The sequence below is a fragment of the Pocillopora verrucosa genome, chromosome 6 (assembly GCF_036669915.1).
Source record: "Pocillopora verrucosa isolate sample1 chromosome 6, ASM3666991v2, whole genome shotgun sequence".
NCBI classification, from domain to species: Eukaryota; Metazoa; Cnidaria; class Anthozoa; order Scleractinia; family Pocilloporidae; genus Pocillopora; species Pocillopora verrucosa.
In genome coordinates this window covers 21,850,707-21,867,188 of record NC_089317.1, presented here as the reverse complement: position 1 = coordinate 21,867,188, position 16,482 = coordinate 21,850,707, and the positions used below count along the sequence as shown (strand labels likewise).

At 38.3% G+C, this 16,482-nt stretch overlaps 1 protein-coding gene and 1 pseudogene across 1 annotated transcript; both read left to right on the top strand.

Annotated features, from left to right (window-relative positions):
- Nucleotides 1-1,740: 1,740 nt before the first annotated feature.
- LOC131798080 (uncharacterized) lies at nt 1,741-8,069 on the top strand (annotated as a pseudogene).
- A 3,246-nt stretch (nt 8,070-11,315) lies between these two features.
- LOC131798084 (uncharacterized) lies at nt 11,316-15,871 on the top strand. The gene is made up of 6 exons (XM_066168117.1): nt 11,316-11,427; nt 13,346-13,644; nt 13,972-14,086; nt 14,615-14,651; nt 14,787-14,913; nt 15,238-15,871. Exons 1-6 carry the CDS (start codon nt 11,355-11,357, stop codon nt 15,754-15,756), a joined length of 1,170 nt encoding a protein of 389 aa, XP_066024214.1. The 5' UTR covers nt 11,316-11,354; the 3' UTR covers nt 15,757-15,871.
- The last annotated feature ends 611 nt before the right edge of the window (nt 15,872-16,482 follow it).

Sequence of the window (16,482 nt, the reverse complement as noted above, 5' to 3'; positions counted from 1 at the left end):
AGCTTCTGATTGTCAGACTCATTACAATTGAGCCAAATAGCAGAACAGTAAGTGAAGTAAGACATTACGTACGAGTTGTAGAGGCACATTTTCAAGGAAATTGATAGCATGCTCTTTAGCCCGCTCAAAACATCCAACTGCTTTCCAACTTTCTTAGTAATCTTGGCAATGTGTTTGCTAAAATTTAGCGAGTTATCGACAGTTGCACTTAAAAGATCTAAATGGTCTACGATTGGAACCTACACATCATAAATACTAAAGGAAAGATCACTAGGATAGCTTTTTTGAAGAATAATACACTTACATTTCTCGGGATTGAGCACTAGCTTATTATCATCAAACCAACGACTCGCGATAGCGAGATCGCCATTGATTATCATCAGCATTGTTGGACAAAAGAGCGGGGCCCTAAAACCGATCCCTGAGGTACACCCTTGGAGATAACAATAACATCTGAAATAACATCTTCTATCTTCACGCCTGGGACCTGTCTCTAAGGTAACTGTGTAAGAGGGCCAGGTTAGGTGAATAAATGCCAAAGGCAGCCAGCTTGGCAAAGAGGAGGTCGTGCGATATCATATCAAAGGCTTTACTAAAATCCATAGAAACTGCGCCAACAAAACAGTTATTGTCATGAGCAATCCTCTAGTCCTCAATCAAACTTAGAAGTACCGCCTCACAGCTGTAACCCCTTCTATAAGCAGACAGGAACGGTGGCAACATTTATCTAAAATAATCCGAGAGTTGACGTGCAAGACACTTCTCGAAAACTATGCGCTATGTTCGCACCCAGATCTTGCGCGGTCAAAAACCCTACGGAGCCTCTTTAATATCTGAATGTTTTTCCGGTTATTGTTCGTTTACACCTAAGAAGACTATCATATTTTTCTAAATTATATGGACAAACGTCCAATGAATAATGCCATCAACGTTTAAACATTTCCTCGTTACAAGGAAATTTGTGCTCTGAAATGTAGCTAAAAAGCAAACTTTATTGAGAATTAATTATACATTGGTACGTTTATTACGAAGTTCTCTATGTAAATTATTGAGTTAACACGTAAATGGGAACCCATTTTAACAACTTATCAAAAATTTATAACAAAAGACTCTCTTTAAAAGGTTTTTTTTTTTTTGTCATAAATCTTTAATGATATGTATAGGTTTCCAACATTTAATAATTGTTCATAACCCACGTGTGGGATTTCTGTTTCTTTTGCCAAGTCATCTGTATTATCAATTGAGTTTTTGTTGGCAAGTTTTTCCTTAAATAGCAAGTTCCCTTCGTCAGAAACTGACATAAATGTACTCGAATTTTTTTTTCCATTAACACTGCAGTCGCAAACTTGTCAACGGGAAAACTTATCACGACAGGTTCACTTCCTTTATTATTTTTATTATTATTATTATTATCATGTAAGTAAATGCTCATTGCACGATCAGTTCATCAGATACTATATAGAAAATGTTCCCTTTTTGGAATTAAGGGAAGAGTAAAGCGGAAATCGGGTCATGGGATCATTTTATAACTACAATGAGTTGAAACTCAATTTTTGACTCGTTTTCCCCTCCGCCCTCAGTGTAAAACTCAACCATGGCACTGTGACATGTTCTGTTGCAAAAACCAAAGGAAAGGGCTGCTTTGTACGTCAGCAAATTGAGAGCAGCTGAAATCGCTCAAATTCTATTGGTTGTAGTCGACATTTCAGTTGCCCACAAGTCAGTTGCATCAGAGGCGAGGCTAAATATCTCACATCAGCGACGAGATCTCCTCTCAACATGTTTTTTGGTCTTCTTTATCCTCTTCTATTTGAACTCTCTGCTCTAATTCCAGATCCTGCCTTTTCAAAAGGTTTGTTAGATGCGTTTGTATAGTATCTCTAACTGTTTTCAGAGTGAGAACGTTGATGTTGGTAACATTCATTCATTTATATTAACTTCGATGTTCCCTGAATTGCATCCGTTTTCGTCCTTTTGTTATATTTTCTCTTGACTAGAAGGTGATGGGAGTTGAATGCTCTTTAGAAACTTGTTTCACCAATTTTTTTACACCTGATATCCTGGGATGCTATTGAATTTAACAATCTGAATGTTTAATTAACATCCTTTCATATATATCCGCTGTTGTGAAATTTAATTCTTGAATGTTGCATAGTTGAAGTCGATCTGTTACCTTCTGTTACCTAACACTTCAGTTGGGTTATTGATTGAAAAATCCTTTATTCAACTTGAAATTAAATTCTAAATGTAGCCAAAAAAACAGCCACACTCCTTTAAACCTAGATGAAATTGCGGATGTTTATTACAGGTTTTCGACCCTACCATGCTTTTACTCAAAATAGTTCATCAAAGACTTCTAAAATTGGGTTCGCGGAAACATTCGCATCCTATGTCTATCAGATCATTGATTGATGTTCTTCCTTTTCCGAAGGAAAGTTTGAAAGCAATATGTTATAGTTGGATAATTAATCCTGAGGAAGAGAAACGAGTGATAACATCACAGCACCGAAGAGCTTTATTTGCAAAATTTATTTTGAAATGTTACCTCAGTGAATAAATATATTTAAGTCACTCAGAATGCGCATAATTTTATGGTAAATGATACGGCAGGTTTTGATAACTGAGAAGGTAAGTCAATACAAATTTATGTTTGAGAGGCTCCTGAACAACTAATGAATAAATTGAAATCGAAATGGCTTGTTGAAATAGCTGCGAAAAAGCTATCTACAAAATGATCATTTTAAGTATTCAACGAAAAGATTTTCTTTCGCCACCGAAAAGAATTTTTCACATGTAATCCTTCTCTCTTTATCTTGCGAAATGTCGCCTGATTTTACGCAACTTGACCGAGGGCCTCATGAGCTGAGCACCGAACAAATTTGGCGACCTACAATGGTGAAGGAAAATTGTTAATTAAATTTGGCGGAAGCCAGGATGTTAAGACAGCTACAAGCTATTGACAAGATAATATTTGTTTTGCTTCCAATTGGTAAAATTTATGAGTTCTAAAATTAAGACAGGTACCCTAGTAACAGTGTTGGAAGATTTCTCTAACCTTTCAGGTATTTGGAATGGATAGCTGCTGAATAAACACGAGGGAGCTGACAAAGTTTTTCTCTAATTAGATCAGAAAATTCATGGAGATGTTGAAATTCTTTGTTAACGACTGTTTACCTTGGTTTCGTATGATCTAAAAGCACGTTGAGGCTTCCAATCAAACGTCACATATCTTTCCGTGAATGCTCAAAATGTTGATTTCGAAAGGAAAATATGGATCAAATTTTATTTGAAAGTTAATTCTTCGTTTTGTTCGAGTAATTCCGCTTTAAGTGACCGCTCAATACAGGTGGAAGATAATAACGAGGCCATTTAGACTCACTCAAAGGTGACTGCTCAATAGAGGTGACCGCTTAATAGAGCTAAAACTTAACAATTTCGAGACTTAGACAACCGACCACTTAATACAGGGTAATCGCTGAATACAGTGCCGCAAGCCAACATTTTCATTTGTGTGGGTTTAAAAATATGCAAAGAGATTGTAAATGATTGCGTTGTAGAAAAAGGACAGTGAAACAACGTCCAACACAACTTGTAAATGGTTAATAAGCTGATAACCATCACAACAATTCTGGCATAGAATTGAGCATCGTCCCGAAAACAAAGCCAGAGAAAAAAACGCATGGATCGGTTTAAAATTAGCTCTCGATACTTCAAAATATCCCTAGATTTTACAATGCTTTCCACCATTCTCAGTTACCTCTTCGGTGTACTCTACAATACCCTAATACGGCCAGAGTATAATTTGTTTTTTTAGTCGCAGAGAGGTAGGGGTCACCCCGGAATTATTGAAAAGAGCCAAGAGAGAAGGGAGAGAGATGAGAAGGAGGGAGGCTGATACTAATCGGCCTTGAAACCATTCTCATTCTTAAAAAAGTTTTTTCTATGGTATGCTTCAAACGTTGCAATTTAGTGAATCTGTTTAACTACTGACTATAGCAAAATGGTTTTTCATCTCCCTAAACAGCGAATTTCACAAGAGGTCCCTTCTTCGCCACTCCCTCCCGTGAGTCTTGCCATCATGTCCTTTTATTACAAACTGTTCTTCTTTCTAGTTGCAGAATCAAAACCTGTGTATCGCGAGGGCAATAGCGCCTCTTCCACGAGAACCTTCCTGAGACGTACATTCATTAAACACGAGTTTCATCACTTGAATGTCCCGCTTGTTGGAACAGTGGCAGTGTCTGATGTGTTTGACTGCACGTTAGAATGTCTCAGCAATCCGTTTTGTCTCTCTGTAAACCTGGCCGCCTTCAAAGGAGCCCATGGAAAGCTTTGGTGCGAATTGTTGTCATCTGATAAGTTCAGAAACTCCACAGAGTATAAAGGAAATAACATTTCGCATCATTTTGCCATTGAGGTAGGAAACACTCTTAATTTTGACAAGTAAACGTGTTAAAAGTTTGACAGCTTTGTCAAGATCGTAGAGAGAAGGCAGTCAGGTTAAAGCCACTGCAAATGGTGTCGGTCTGTTGTCGTATTCATTGTGGTGACAACCGTATTTCTATGGCATGTTGTAAAGCATGCAAACACTATCTCGTGCACTATCTTACTTACTTACCACCTTTGTTTCCCAAGCACGTCGGCAGACTAAGAAAATACATGTGACTCGGTTGAAAATTTTAGTCAAGATACCAGATTCTGTTTATTTAAAGAAGGGAATCGTTGTTTAAATCGTCAATATTTGGTCAGCCTTTAGTCAATTTGTGTTCAAAATGTTTTATCGACAGACTTATAAAACCCAGTCTTATAGACCCCAACGCCTTAGCAATATATTTTTAATCTCATAAAGCCACGTTCTCAAATGCCAGCAAAGGCAGAAAACTCAGCCAAAATCTTAAAACTGTAGATGAAAATGAAAAAAAAAACCTAGATACCATCATATGAGGTATGTCTATACCATCAAAATTTTCTACTTAAACGAATCCGAACCGGATTGATAGAATAGCGCGGATTGGCGGATTCATGTACCCGCTATTCACCACTCACTTAAAAACTTACAGTTGCCTTTCAAAATGAACCATTTTCCTACTTTGTTTCTCAACAGTCACCTTGCTCTTCGTCACCTTGTCAACACGAGGCTACCTGCGTCACAGACTATAGAGGTGGTTCATTCGGATGCCGCTGTGCAAAAGGCTTCATAGGAGAATATTGTGAAAAAGGTGAATAGTTTGGCATGGTTTTGTGACTGATATACATCCAATAACATTAAATACTATAATTCTCAAGTGGCTGCCAAAAATTTTACTACCAAACCTCGCAGCTCGAAAATCTTCTAAAATAGCTAGCGAAAATATATAACTAAACACCATTTAATGCAATGCATAAAGATGTTGAATCTCTCGATGCTCAAGTTGATTAAGCATCTGACTGCGAAATCGAAAGGTCTGAGGTGACAAAAACTGAACATCTAATTTTATTTTTACTTCTTCTCAAGCATCAACTATCATTAACCACGGGGGAGGGGGGGTGGAGGATTTTAGAGGATCACATGATTTTCAGGGGGAAAGGAGGGGGAATCAGTCGTCGCCGACAGAGGTTAAAGGGGAGGAGGGGACTGTACAAACTGACTGTCAATTTTAAAAAACACCAATTAGTGGGGATCGTAAGGATATTGAAGAGCCTCTGACCCCCCCCCCCCCCTCCCTCGGCAGTAAATATAACTGGTGCCTAAGTAATGTTTATCATCTCTTATTGCTCAAAGATTTTGCTTATAGCTTGATATGTACAACGACTCTACTTTTGTGTCTCCGACTGAACTGTGATAGAGCCAAAATATCTTAAACACCCGACTTTTCTTTTTTTCTTTACATTCAGGCATTGAGTCCTGCAAAGAAGCTTACAACATTTTCAAGTAAGTGATACTAAATAATTATCTTTTTGAGCATGAAAAAGAGACAAAGTTATCGAATAGTTTTGATGTCAACTGAGTTGATAACGTAAATTGGCCATCGTAAAGAGTTTAAAAGCTGACGTCTCGAGCGTTAGCCCTTCGTCAATTGCTCTGACGAAGGGCTAACGCTCGAAATGTCAGCTATGAAACTCTGTACGATGGCCAATTTGCGTTATCAACTCAGTTGATAATAATAAATTAGCTTGTAATAGTGTAGTTTGATCGTCCAGATGAGTGTAGTCCTGAGAAGGACTGTTGTCGGTAATGGTGACTGACGTTTCGACAACCTGAGCGGAAGTCATCATCAGAGTCAAGTGAAAGGTTGTTGTCAGTCGAATGTACTTAGTCCGATTTGTGTACACTGATTGGTCAGTTTTGCCGTCACAGTTTTTTTTAGAAATTTACCCCTTTATTAATATGATTACGAATGGATTTCTTTTCATATCAAACAGGTCAAACGCCAGTCAACTGGTTACATTATACCTTGACTCTAAGCCAATCACAGTTCTCTGTCAGATGGGGAATTTTGGATGCGGATATGGAGGATGGACGCCTGTTATGAAGACTGACGGCAACCAGGTGAGCCTCATATGGTGGAATATTCTTGGCGAAGTTTTCTTGCGGTTGATGAAGCGCCAGGAAGAAATATTCAGAAGCGTCGAAACAACTATAGAATCTCTTGGCAACTCGCCCATATTCTTTTCGCTGCCCCTGCGTGCCCAAATTCTTCTGGCATAAGTGTTACAATACCTTGATACCTCAAAACGTGACAAATTCCTAATTAACCATCCTGCAAGTAGGGTATAGATTGATAGCTTCTACGCAAACTGTGTTACTGATTCATGAGGGTCCTGCCTTGGGTGATGCATGGTGTTATTTATATTTAAGGATAAATTAAATCCTCTTAATTCTTTTTAGGCAACGTTTCACTATGACTCTCACTACTGGAGTGATAAAAACCAATACAACATCCCCGGCGGGAGGACTGGGTTTGACTCACAAGAGACCAAGTTACCGACCTATTGGAACACACCTTTCTCCAAGATCTGTCTCGGTATGAAGATTAGTGGACAGCTCAGATTTATTGTCATTAACAAGCAGGCCAACTCTCTGTCTTCACTGATTGCTGATGGACATACCGCGCTACTTCACTGGGTCGTAACGAGTGGAAGAAGTTGATTGGTGCGCAGGGCTCTTTGCAACTGCACTGTAACAAGGAGGGCTTCAATGCTGTAGGTACTGCAAGTTATCGTTCTAAAGCAAGAATTGGTTATATTGCTAACCAGGAAAACGATTGTGGTTCTTGTGACTCCAGAATTGGGTTTGGTACCGGAGGATATCCTGATAACTCCCTTACGTGTGGAAACGCAGCATCTCATTCCCCAGATAATGGTGACAGATACATTAAAGCTATGGGATATATTTTGGTGCAGTAAACTCTTTCAATCCACGTATGACCTTAGAAAACGCACTATGAATGGGGAAGGGGAGGTGGGGTACTGAATAAAGCCCTTTTTCATTTATCATTCCCCTCCCCCTTCTCCCCTCAGACGCCAGAGTGAGAATTTAGCAGACTATAGATTGCTACCTACAGCTCGTGATTTACAAACTTCTCTTCCTCCTCCAACATCACACGTGAGTTATTAGGCCGGTAAACTGATAGAAAGTGTGTTCTATTGCTTAATTATTACTAATTGTTGTTACTACTTATAATTGTTATAAATCATTATTAATTCTCAAGATTTGCGAACTAGCGCCTAATGCAAGTATAAAATCAGTCGTAAAGACTTTAAGTATACCGAACACCAGGTCTGCACAAAAAATACGTCCAACACAAGAACCTTATTATACTGTGATTTCTCCATAACAGCTAGAAAAAGTGCATATGATAATTTGATAACAAGAGCTATGAAATAAATGAAAAACAAATAAATAATAGGCAAAATAATATTTGAATAGGAATTAATAAAAAGAGGGCGCTGAGATACCATATTAGAAACGCTACAGTTAGACAATACCACTAGAATCAAGATTTCTAATTCAAATTATGATTAAGTAAATTTTTTTGCAATTAAAAGAGTTACAATATAGTGGAGTAATCTTAGAATTGAATTTTCACTGTGCCAAATACAAGAGTTCATCAGATACTTTAAATAAGATGATGTCTGCTCGGAATAAAGGTTACAAATAATGAATACCGCATATCCTCGAATGAGCGCCCACGCTCTTATAAGTGCCCTTCCCCGAATAAGTGCCTACCCCCCCATTTCATAATGTCAAAAAAGCGCCCTCCCCTACCGCTCCCCCCCCCCCCCTTTGAATAAGCGCCCACCTCTTAAGTGGAAGGAATACAAGGAAAAATTGTTTCTATTAACATGTTTGAATAAACAATGACTGCTTCGGTTTGCACGTCAGAAAGCTCGAAGCAGCTGCAACCTTTTTTAAAATTCGATTGGTTGAAATCAGGGCCTTAAAAATGTTCACAGGAAAATTAGATCTTGACTGCAAAAAATGTTCACAGGAAAATTAGATCTTGACTGCAGCTCGTCGCTAATCGCATTTGAAACAAAGCTGGGATTCTTTCCTTTGCTGACGAGAAGATTTTATTTCTTTTAACATGCATTTTGTTTTGTCTATTCCGTTTTATTTCAATTTTCTGCTCTGATGTTGTTTGCATCTGATACTTGTTTGATTTTAACATCTGATTATTGCTTTTCCCCGTTATTCGTTCATAGTTGGGAAGAGTATCATATTTTGGTACATGATTGACCTCCCCCCCTCAGGTTTCTCTTAGTTTTCATCATAGAAATCGCCTCAAAATAGGCAAAATACATAAATCTCTCAATGCAATGACATTTGTCCGATTATTCTGAAGGTTTGCAAGAATATTGCTACATCCAAGCAATTTTGCCTTGGGTTCCACGTTTAAGGGCGATTGGTCTTTTGCATAAAGAGGCCAATCCACCTTGATTTGATTTCCAGAAACGATATTTTTCTGGCGCCACCGTGTGAACCACAAATGCGACTTCTTCTAATACATTTAAGACTGTTGGTCTGGTAAGGCGCACGATTGGTTCGACTGCCATGCGATCTTTGTTTCGCACACAAGCGAGGGTAAGGCATTTCCTAAGTTTTCTGTGAATATCAAGGCTTCCAGAATCACGCAGGGTGTGTACGAGGTTACTTCTTGCGCCTTCAAGGTCAATGAACCAGTTGGTCCAGCTGCACTTAAGACTCTTCCCAAGGTGAACATCATCTGGCAGACAGTTCTGCAGGCAAGGTCTCACTCTTTGCACTGGAATTCAGTGCTAACAAGGCCTTCTTATTACATTCCTCGCAATCAGTTACAACTGCCATAACAAGGAATCTGTTGCACTTTAAGCCCTCTGCGAGACAGGTGTTACAAGCTCTTAAAGAGGGTATGTGCGAGGTGAGGCCCCTTACCATGCAATTTACGCACACAGACTTTATTGCCAAACAGTCGTTACAGCTACTTAGACATGGGGATTTACTGGACATCTCCTTTAGACCAAGGAACGAAATTAGGTGCTTTTTCAGTAGCAAGCGTGAAGAAACGCACATTTTCATTGCTGAGATCAAAGTGCAATGATGTACCTTAACTGATACTTACGGTATCAAACCATTGATGTGAGCCTAACTTTTCTGTCGAGGTACATTTTCCTTTCCATAATGAGCTAGTTTTTTTCTGTTTTTGTAGTAACAAACTAGTGAGCATCTCTGCACGAACTGAGAAAATAAAAATTTGTATTTGATAAGCTTACGTTGATGCAAATAGTAAATAAGTTGTTTTTTTACGATTGAAGCAAGCGTACAGTTCGATGATAACCTAGTTGACTGCTCCCGTAAATCTTGCAGAAACGCCACAAATAATTTTCAATGCAAATTCTAGATGTCGATCTGTTTATTTACAAGCCACGGATGAATGTAAAACCGATTCTGTTGGTTTCGAAAGAAGATTTCTAGGTAATTTTGGGACTATTTCAGGCCGGATGGCAAATGATAGGTAGTTTTATATGTCGAAAAGCTTGTATTTGGGCTGAATTTGTTTATCGTGAAAATTTTTCTGTGTCAACTCTACTCATCAAGTTCTTCAAGACATTTTAGTTAAAAGACATCACTTAGGCTCATGAATCACGAAACGCACCCTCGTTCATTAACTATCCTAATTTTTGGGTTGTGGAAATGCAACAGACGGTCAAAAAGTTTAAAGTGTTAACCATATTGTATAATCACGGACACGGTACGTTTATTTCGAAGTTCTCTCAGTAAATTATTGAGTTCACACGTAAATAGGAACCCATTATCACAATCTATTAAAATTCATATCAAAAGACTTTCTTTGAAAGGTTTTTTTTGGTATTAATATTTGATGATATGTATAGCTTTTCAACACCTAATATACTTGTTCTTAACGCACTTGTGGCATTTCTGTTTCTTTTGTCATAGCGCAGAATTTCACAAAAACCTTCTGATTTTCCTTCATACCAAGTCATCTGTACTGTCAATTGATTTTTCGTTGGCAAGTTTTTCTTTAAATAGCAACTTCCCTAACAACAAAACTGGTCTTGATGTACTCGAATTTTTTTTCCATTGACACTGCGGTCGCAAACTTGTCCCCGGGAAAACTTCTCAAGTTACACTTCCTTTATTATTAGTAACTCTTTCCTCGTACTCCTAATGGCCACTAAAAAGATCTAACTCGCAGTATTATCAATTTTCTAGGAAAATATGTGATTAAGAGAAAGAAAGATAGGAAATAAACGATTTTAATTATTACAACGTTTTCCACGATTGCAATACTGGTAACATGAAAATTTCTTCAGGCCTGTGATTTCGCTCATTGTACAGCATCCATGGTTTCAAAGCTTTCAACTTTAGCTTAGCATTTCACGTGAGACCTGTTATTTCAAACGAAATATTAGGAATATATTCCAATTATAAAACAAAGACATGTTTATCTGGACGACTCAGGTTGCCCTTAAGTAACAAACTCAAACCACCGGGTGTTACTGCAAGCTTATATAGATGTAAGTGAATGCTCATTGCGCAATCAGCTCATCAGAAACTATTTAGAAAATGACGCCTCTTTGGAGTTACGGGAAAGGTAAAGCGGAAATTGGTTCATATCATTTTATAACTAAAACAACTTCAAACCTGATTTTTCACTCGTATTCCTTTCTGCTCTCATAAAACTCAATCATAGCACTGAGACATCCATTGTTGCAAAAACAAAGGAACGTGCTGGTTTGCACGTCAGAAAATTGGGAGCAGCTGGAATCACTCAAATTCTATTGGTTGTAGTCAACATTCCAGTTGCTGATAAGTGAGTTGCATCAGAGGCCAGGCTAAATATCTCACATCAGCGACGAGATCTCCTCGCAACATGTTTTTTGGTCTTCTTTATCCCCTTCTATTTGAGCTCTCTGCTCTAATTCCGGATCCAGCCTTTTCACAAGGTTTGTAAGATGCGTTTGAATCGTATCTCTTATTGTTTTCAGTGTTAGAACATTGATGTTGGTGTAATTCATTTATTCATAGTAATTCAACTCAGAATCTGGATGTAAGTCTGATGTTCGCTAAATTCTATAAGTCTTTGTTTTTTTGTCATATTTTCACTTGGCTAGTGATGGGCATTGAATGCTCTTTGGAAACTTGTTTCGACAATTTGCTTTATAACTGATAACTTGGAACGCTGCTGAATGGCACAATCTCAACGTTCTTTCATGTTTATCTGCTGTTATGAAGTCCCATAGTTGAAGTCAATCTGTTACCCTCTAACGTTCAGCACTTCAACCTGGTTAAATGAAAATAACACTCCATCACTTCACATTGAGAAATGATTTTCAAGACTTAGCTAAAGTATTGATTAAAAAAACCTTTACTCAACTTCAATTTAAATTCTAAATGCAGACAAAAAAACAGCTACACTCCTTTAAACTTGGATAAAACTGCGGAGGTCTACAGGCTTTCGATCTCGTCATGGTTTTACTCAAAATAATTTATCAAAGACTGCTAAAATTGGGTTCGCAGAAACATTCGATTCCACTGTCTATCAGACAATTGATTGATGTTCTTCCTTTTTCCGAAAGAAAATTTAAAAGCAATATGTTATAGTAAGATAATCAATACGGAGGAACAGAAACGAATGATAACATTACAGCACCGAAGAGCTAGAAATGCTTAGAATTTAAAGGTTTGTTAATTTATTTGCAAAATTTTATTTTGAAATGTTCCCTTAGTAAATAAATATATTAAAGTCATGTAGAATGCGCGTATATTTATGGTAAATGACACGGCAGATGTTAATAACTGCGAAGATAAGACAAGACAACTTTATGTTTGAGAGGTTTCGAACAACTATTTAATAAATTAAAATCGAAATGGCTCGTTGAAATGGCTGCGAAAAATCTATCCGCGATATTTTAAGTGTTCAACGAAGCGATTTTCTTTTTTCACCAAACTAAATTTTTCACATGTTATCCTTCTCTCTTTATCTTTCAAAATATCGCCTGATTTTACCCAACTTGAGCGAGGGCCTCCGGGGCTGGGCACCCTACAGAGTTTTGCTACAACACTGGAGGAAAATTTTCAATTGAAATAGGCGGAAGTCGAGGGGCCTAAGATGTTATCGATAAAATGACATCTGTTTTGCTTCCCAAATTTATGAGTTCTAAAATTAAGATAGGTACCATAGTAACGGTGACGCAAGATTTCTCCAACCTTTCAAGTATTTGGAATGGATAGCTGCTAAATAAACACGAGGGAGCTGACATAATTTGTCTCCAATTAGATCAGTAAATTCATGGGGAATTTAAAATAATTTTGTCGTGAGTAATTGCTGTTGAAAATGTAAGCCTCTAGAAGTCTCCACACTGCTTAGTCATACTGATATGCGTAACATAGTACTTTCTAGAACATTTCATCAAGTCACGCAGTTATAGATTACGTAATACTACTAAAATATCTCAATCCTTTTTACCATTCTCAGTTATCTCTTTGCTGTAATTTGCAACATCCTAATACGGCACAAGAGGGAGGGAGGCTGACACTGATTAGCCTTGAAATTATTCTTAAAAAGTTTTTTTTTAATGGCACGCCTCTAATGTTGCAATTTAATGAAGCTGATTTACTACTGACCATAGCAAAATGGTTTTTTACCTCCCTAAATAGCGGATTTAGCCAAATGAATGTTAATAAGAGTAACCTAGATATAATAAACATCAATTACTTTGAATGGTATAGCAGGGGGGGGAGTACTGTTCTATAGGCCACTTAATCCTCTCTTCTGACCAGCTAGTCCCTTCACCACCACTCCCTCCTTGAGTAGTGCCATCATATCCTTTATTAATGAACTGTTCCTCTTTCCTATTACAGTATCAAACCCCGTGTATCGCGAGGGCAACCGCGCCTCCTCCACAAGAACCTTCCTGAGACGTACATTCATTAAACACGAGTTTCATCACTTGAATGTCCCGCTTGTTGGAACAGTGGCAGTGTCTGATGTGTTTGACTGCACGTTAGAATGTCTCAGCAATCCGTTCTGTTTTTCTGTAAACCTGGCCGCCTTCAAAGGAGCCCATGGAAAACTTTGGTGCGAATTGTTGTCATCTGATAAGTTCAGAAACTCCACAGAGTATAAAGGGAATGAAAGTTCGCATCATTTTGCCATTGAGGTAGGAAGCATTTCTTGATTTTGACAAATAAACGTGTCAAAAGTTTGACAGCTTTGTCAAGATCGTAGAGAGAAGGCAGTCTGGTTAATTAAAGCCACTGCAAATGGTGTCGGTCTGTTGTCGTATTCATTGTGGTGACAACCGTATTTCCATGGCATGATGTAAAGTTTGCAAACATACAGTTTCTCGTGCTATAATGAATCGGGACCGGATTGACGGAATAGCGCGGATTGGCGGATTCATGTACCCTCTAGTCACCACATATTTAGAGATTTACAGCTGCGTTTCAAAATACATGAACCATTTTCCTACTTTGTTTCTGTACAGTCACCTTGCTTTTCGTCACCTTGTCAACACGAAGCTACCTGTGTCACTAACTATAGAGATGGCTCATTCGGATGCCGCTGTGCAAAAGGCTTCAAAGGAGAATATTGTGAAAAAGGTGAATAGTTTGGTATGGTTTTGTGACTGATATGCATCCAACAGAATTAAATACTATAATTCTCAAGTGACTGCCATAAATTTTCTACTTAACCTTGCAGCTCGAAAATGTTCTAAAATAGCTAGCGAAAATATATAACTAAAAAACATTTAATGCAATGCATAAAAATGTTGAATCTCTCGATGCTCAAGTTGATTAAGCATCTGACTACGAAATCAAAAGGTCTGAGGTGGGGAACTGGATCTTTAATTTTATTTTTACTTCCTCGCAGGGACCAATTATCATTAACCACGGGGGAGGGGGTGGTGGATTTTAGAGGATCACATGACTTTCGGGGGGAAAGGAAGGGAAATCAATCGTCGCCGACAGAGTTTAAAGTAATATTTATCATCTCTTTTTGCTCAAAGATTTTGCTAATAGCTTGACACAAAAATGTACAACGACTCTACTTTTGTGTCCCCTACTGAACTGTGATAGAGCCTAAATATCTTAAACACCTCACTTTTGTTTTTTTTTCTTTACATTTAGGTATTGGGTCCTGCAAAGAAGCTTACAACCTTTTCAAGTAAGTGATACCAAATGATTATCTTTTCGAGCATAAAAAAGACAAAATTATCGAATAGTTTCGACGTCGAGAGAACATTTTTTGCCGCAAACTAATATAATCGATCACGAATGGATTTCTTTTCGTATCAAACAGGTCAAACGCCAGTCAACTGGTTACATTATACCTTGACTCTAAACCAATCACAGTTCTCTGTCAGATGGGGGATTTCGGATGCGGAGATGGAGGATGGACGCCTGTAATAAAGACTGACGGCAACAAGGTAGGCCTCTTTTGGCGGAATATTCTTGCGGCGATGAAGCGCGAGCAAGACATTCTCAGTAGCGTCGAAACTACGATAGAATCTCTTAACAACTCGCCCATATTCTTCTCGCGGCCTCTGCTTGCGGAAATTCCTTTGGCATGAGTGCTACAGTACCCTAATATCTAAAAACGCGACAAATTGCTAATTAACCCGCTTGCAAATAGGGTACAGATTGTTGGCTTTTACGCTAACTTTATTACTGATTTCAAGAGGTCCTGCCTTTGGTGATGCATCGTGTTATTTATGTTTAAGGATAAATTAAATCCTCTTAATTCTTTTTAGGCAACGTTTCACTATGACTCTCACTACTGGAGTGATAAAAACCAATACAACATCGTTGGCGGGAGGACTGGGTTTGACTCACAAGAGACCAAGTTACCGACCTATTGGAACACACCTTTCTCCAAGATCTGTCTCGGTATGAAGATAAGTGGACAACTCAGGTTTATTGTCATTGACAAGGAGGCCAACTCTCTGCTCTCACTGATTGCTGATGGGATATGGCACGCTTCTTCACTGGGTCGTAACGAGTGGAAGAAGTTGATTGGTGCACAGGGCTCTTTGCAAATGAACTGTAACAAGGAAGGCTTCAATGCTGTGGGTACTTCAAGTCATCATTCTAAAGCAAGAATTGGTTATATAGCTAACGAACAGCACGATTGTCGCTCTTGTGACTCCAGAATTGGATTTGGTACCGGAGGACATCCTAATAACTCCAATACGTGTGGAAACGCAGCACTTCATTCCTCAGATAATGGTGACAGAGACATTAGAGCTATGGGATATATCTTGGTGCAGTAAACTCTTTCAATCTATGTATGACCTTAGAAAACTCATTAGGAATGGGGGAGGTGAGGTAGGGAACTGAATAAAAGCCCTTTTCCATCTATCCATTCCTCTCCCTTCTTCCCTCAAACGCCAGAGTGAAAACTTGCTTAGCAGATTACAGATTGCTCGCAGTCTACTTGACAAATATATTCCATGTTGCCGCGTGTCTGTTCAGCATGAACTCGCAAATGACGTCAAAATGTTTGTAGAAACGAAAAGGGGTAACAACAAGGCGCAGTCGAGTTTGTCACTGATGTTATTTTATCGCTGATATTACTGATGTTTATTTTATTTATTCTTATCACATTTTGACGTCATCTTTTATTTATAACAAAACAAACTCACGGCAATCTGACGTTGATGACGACGTCACCCATGCGTCTATACTCAAACGAATTATATAGAAGAGCCCTTAAAAATAAGAGAATAGTTCAGCTTCTTAATTCATTTTCTTCCGGTATGTGGTGAGTGCGAAGACGAGAAGAGACCTGAATAAGGACTTTACTAGCATGGGCTCCATTTGTACAACCATTTGAGCCCAAAGTTTTACGGAAATTCAGTCGACTGGCTGCTAAATTTATTGTGATGTTTAAATCTTAAAAAAAAAGCATAGCCAGGATGATAACACGAGATCATTTTAAGGCACTTGCTAAACATTACCACCAATAGGCCTCTGTTGACCATGTCAAAGACCACCTC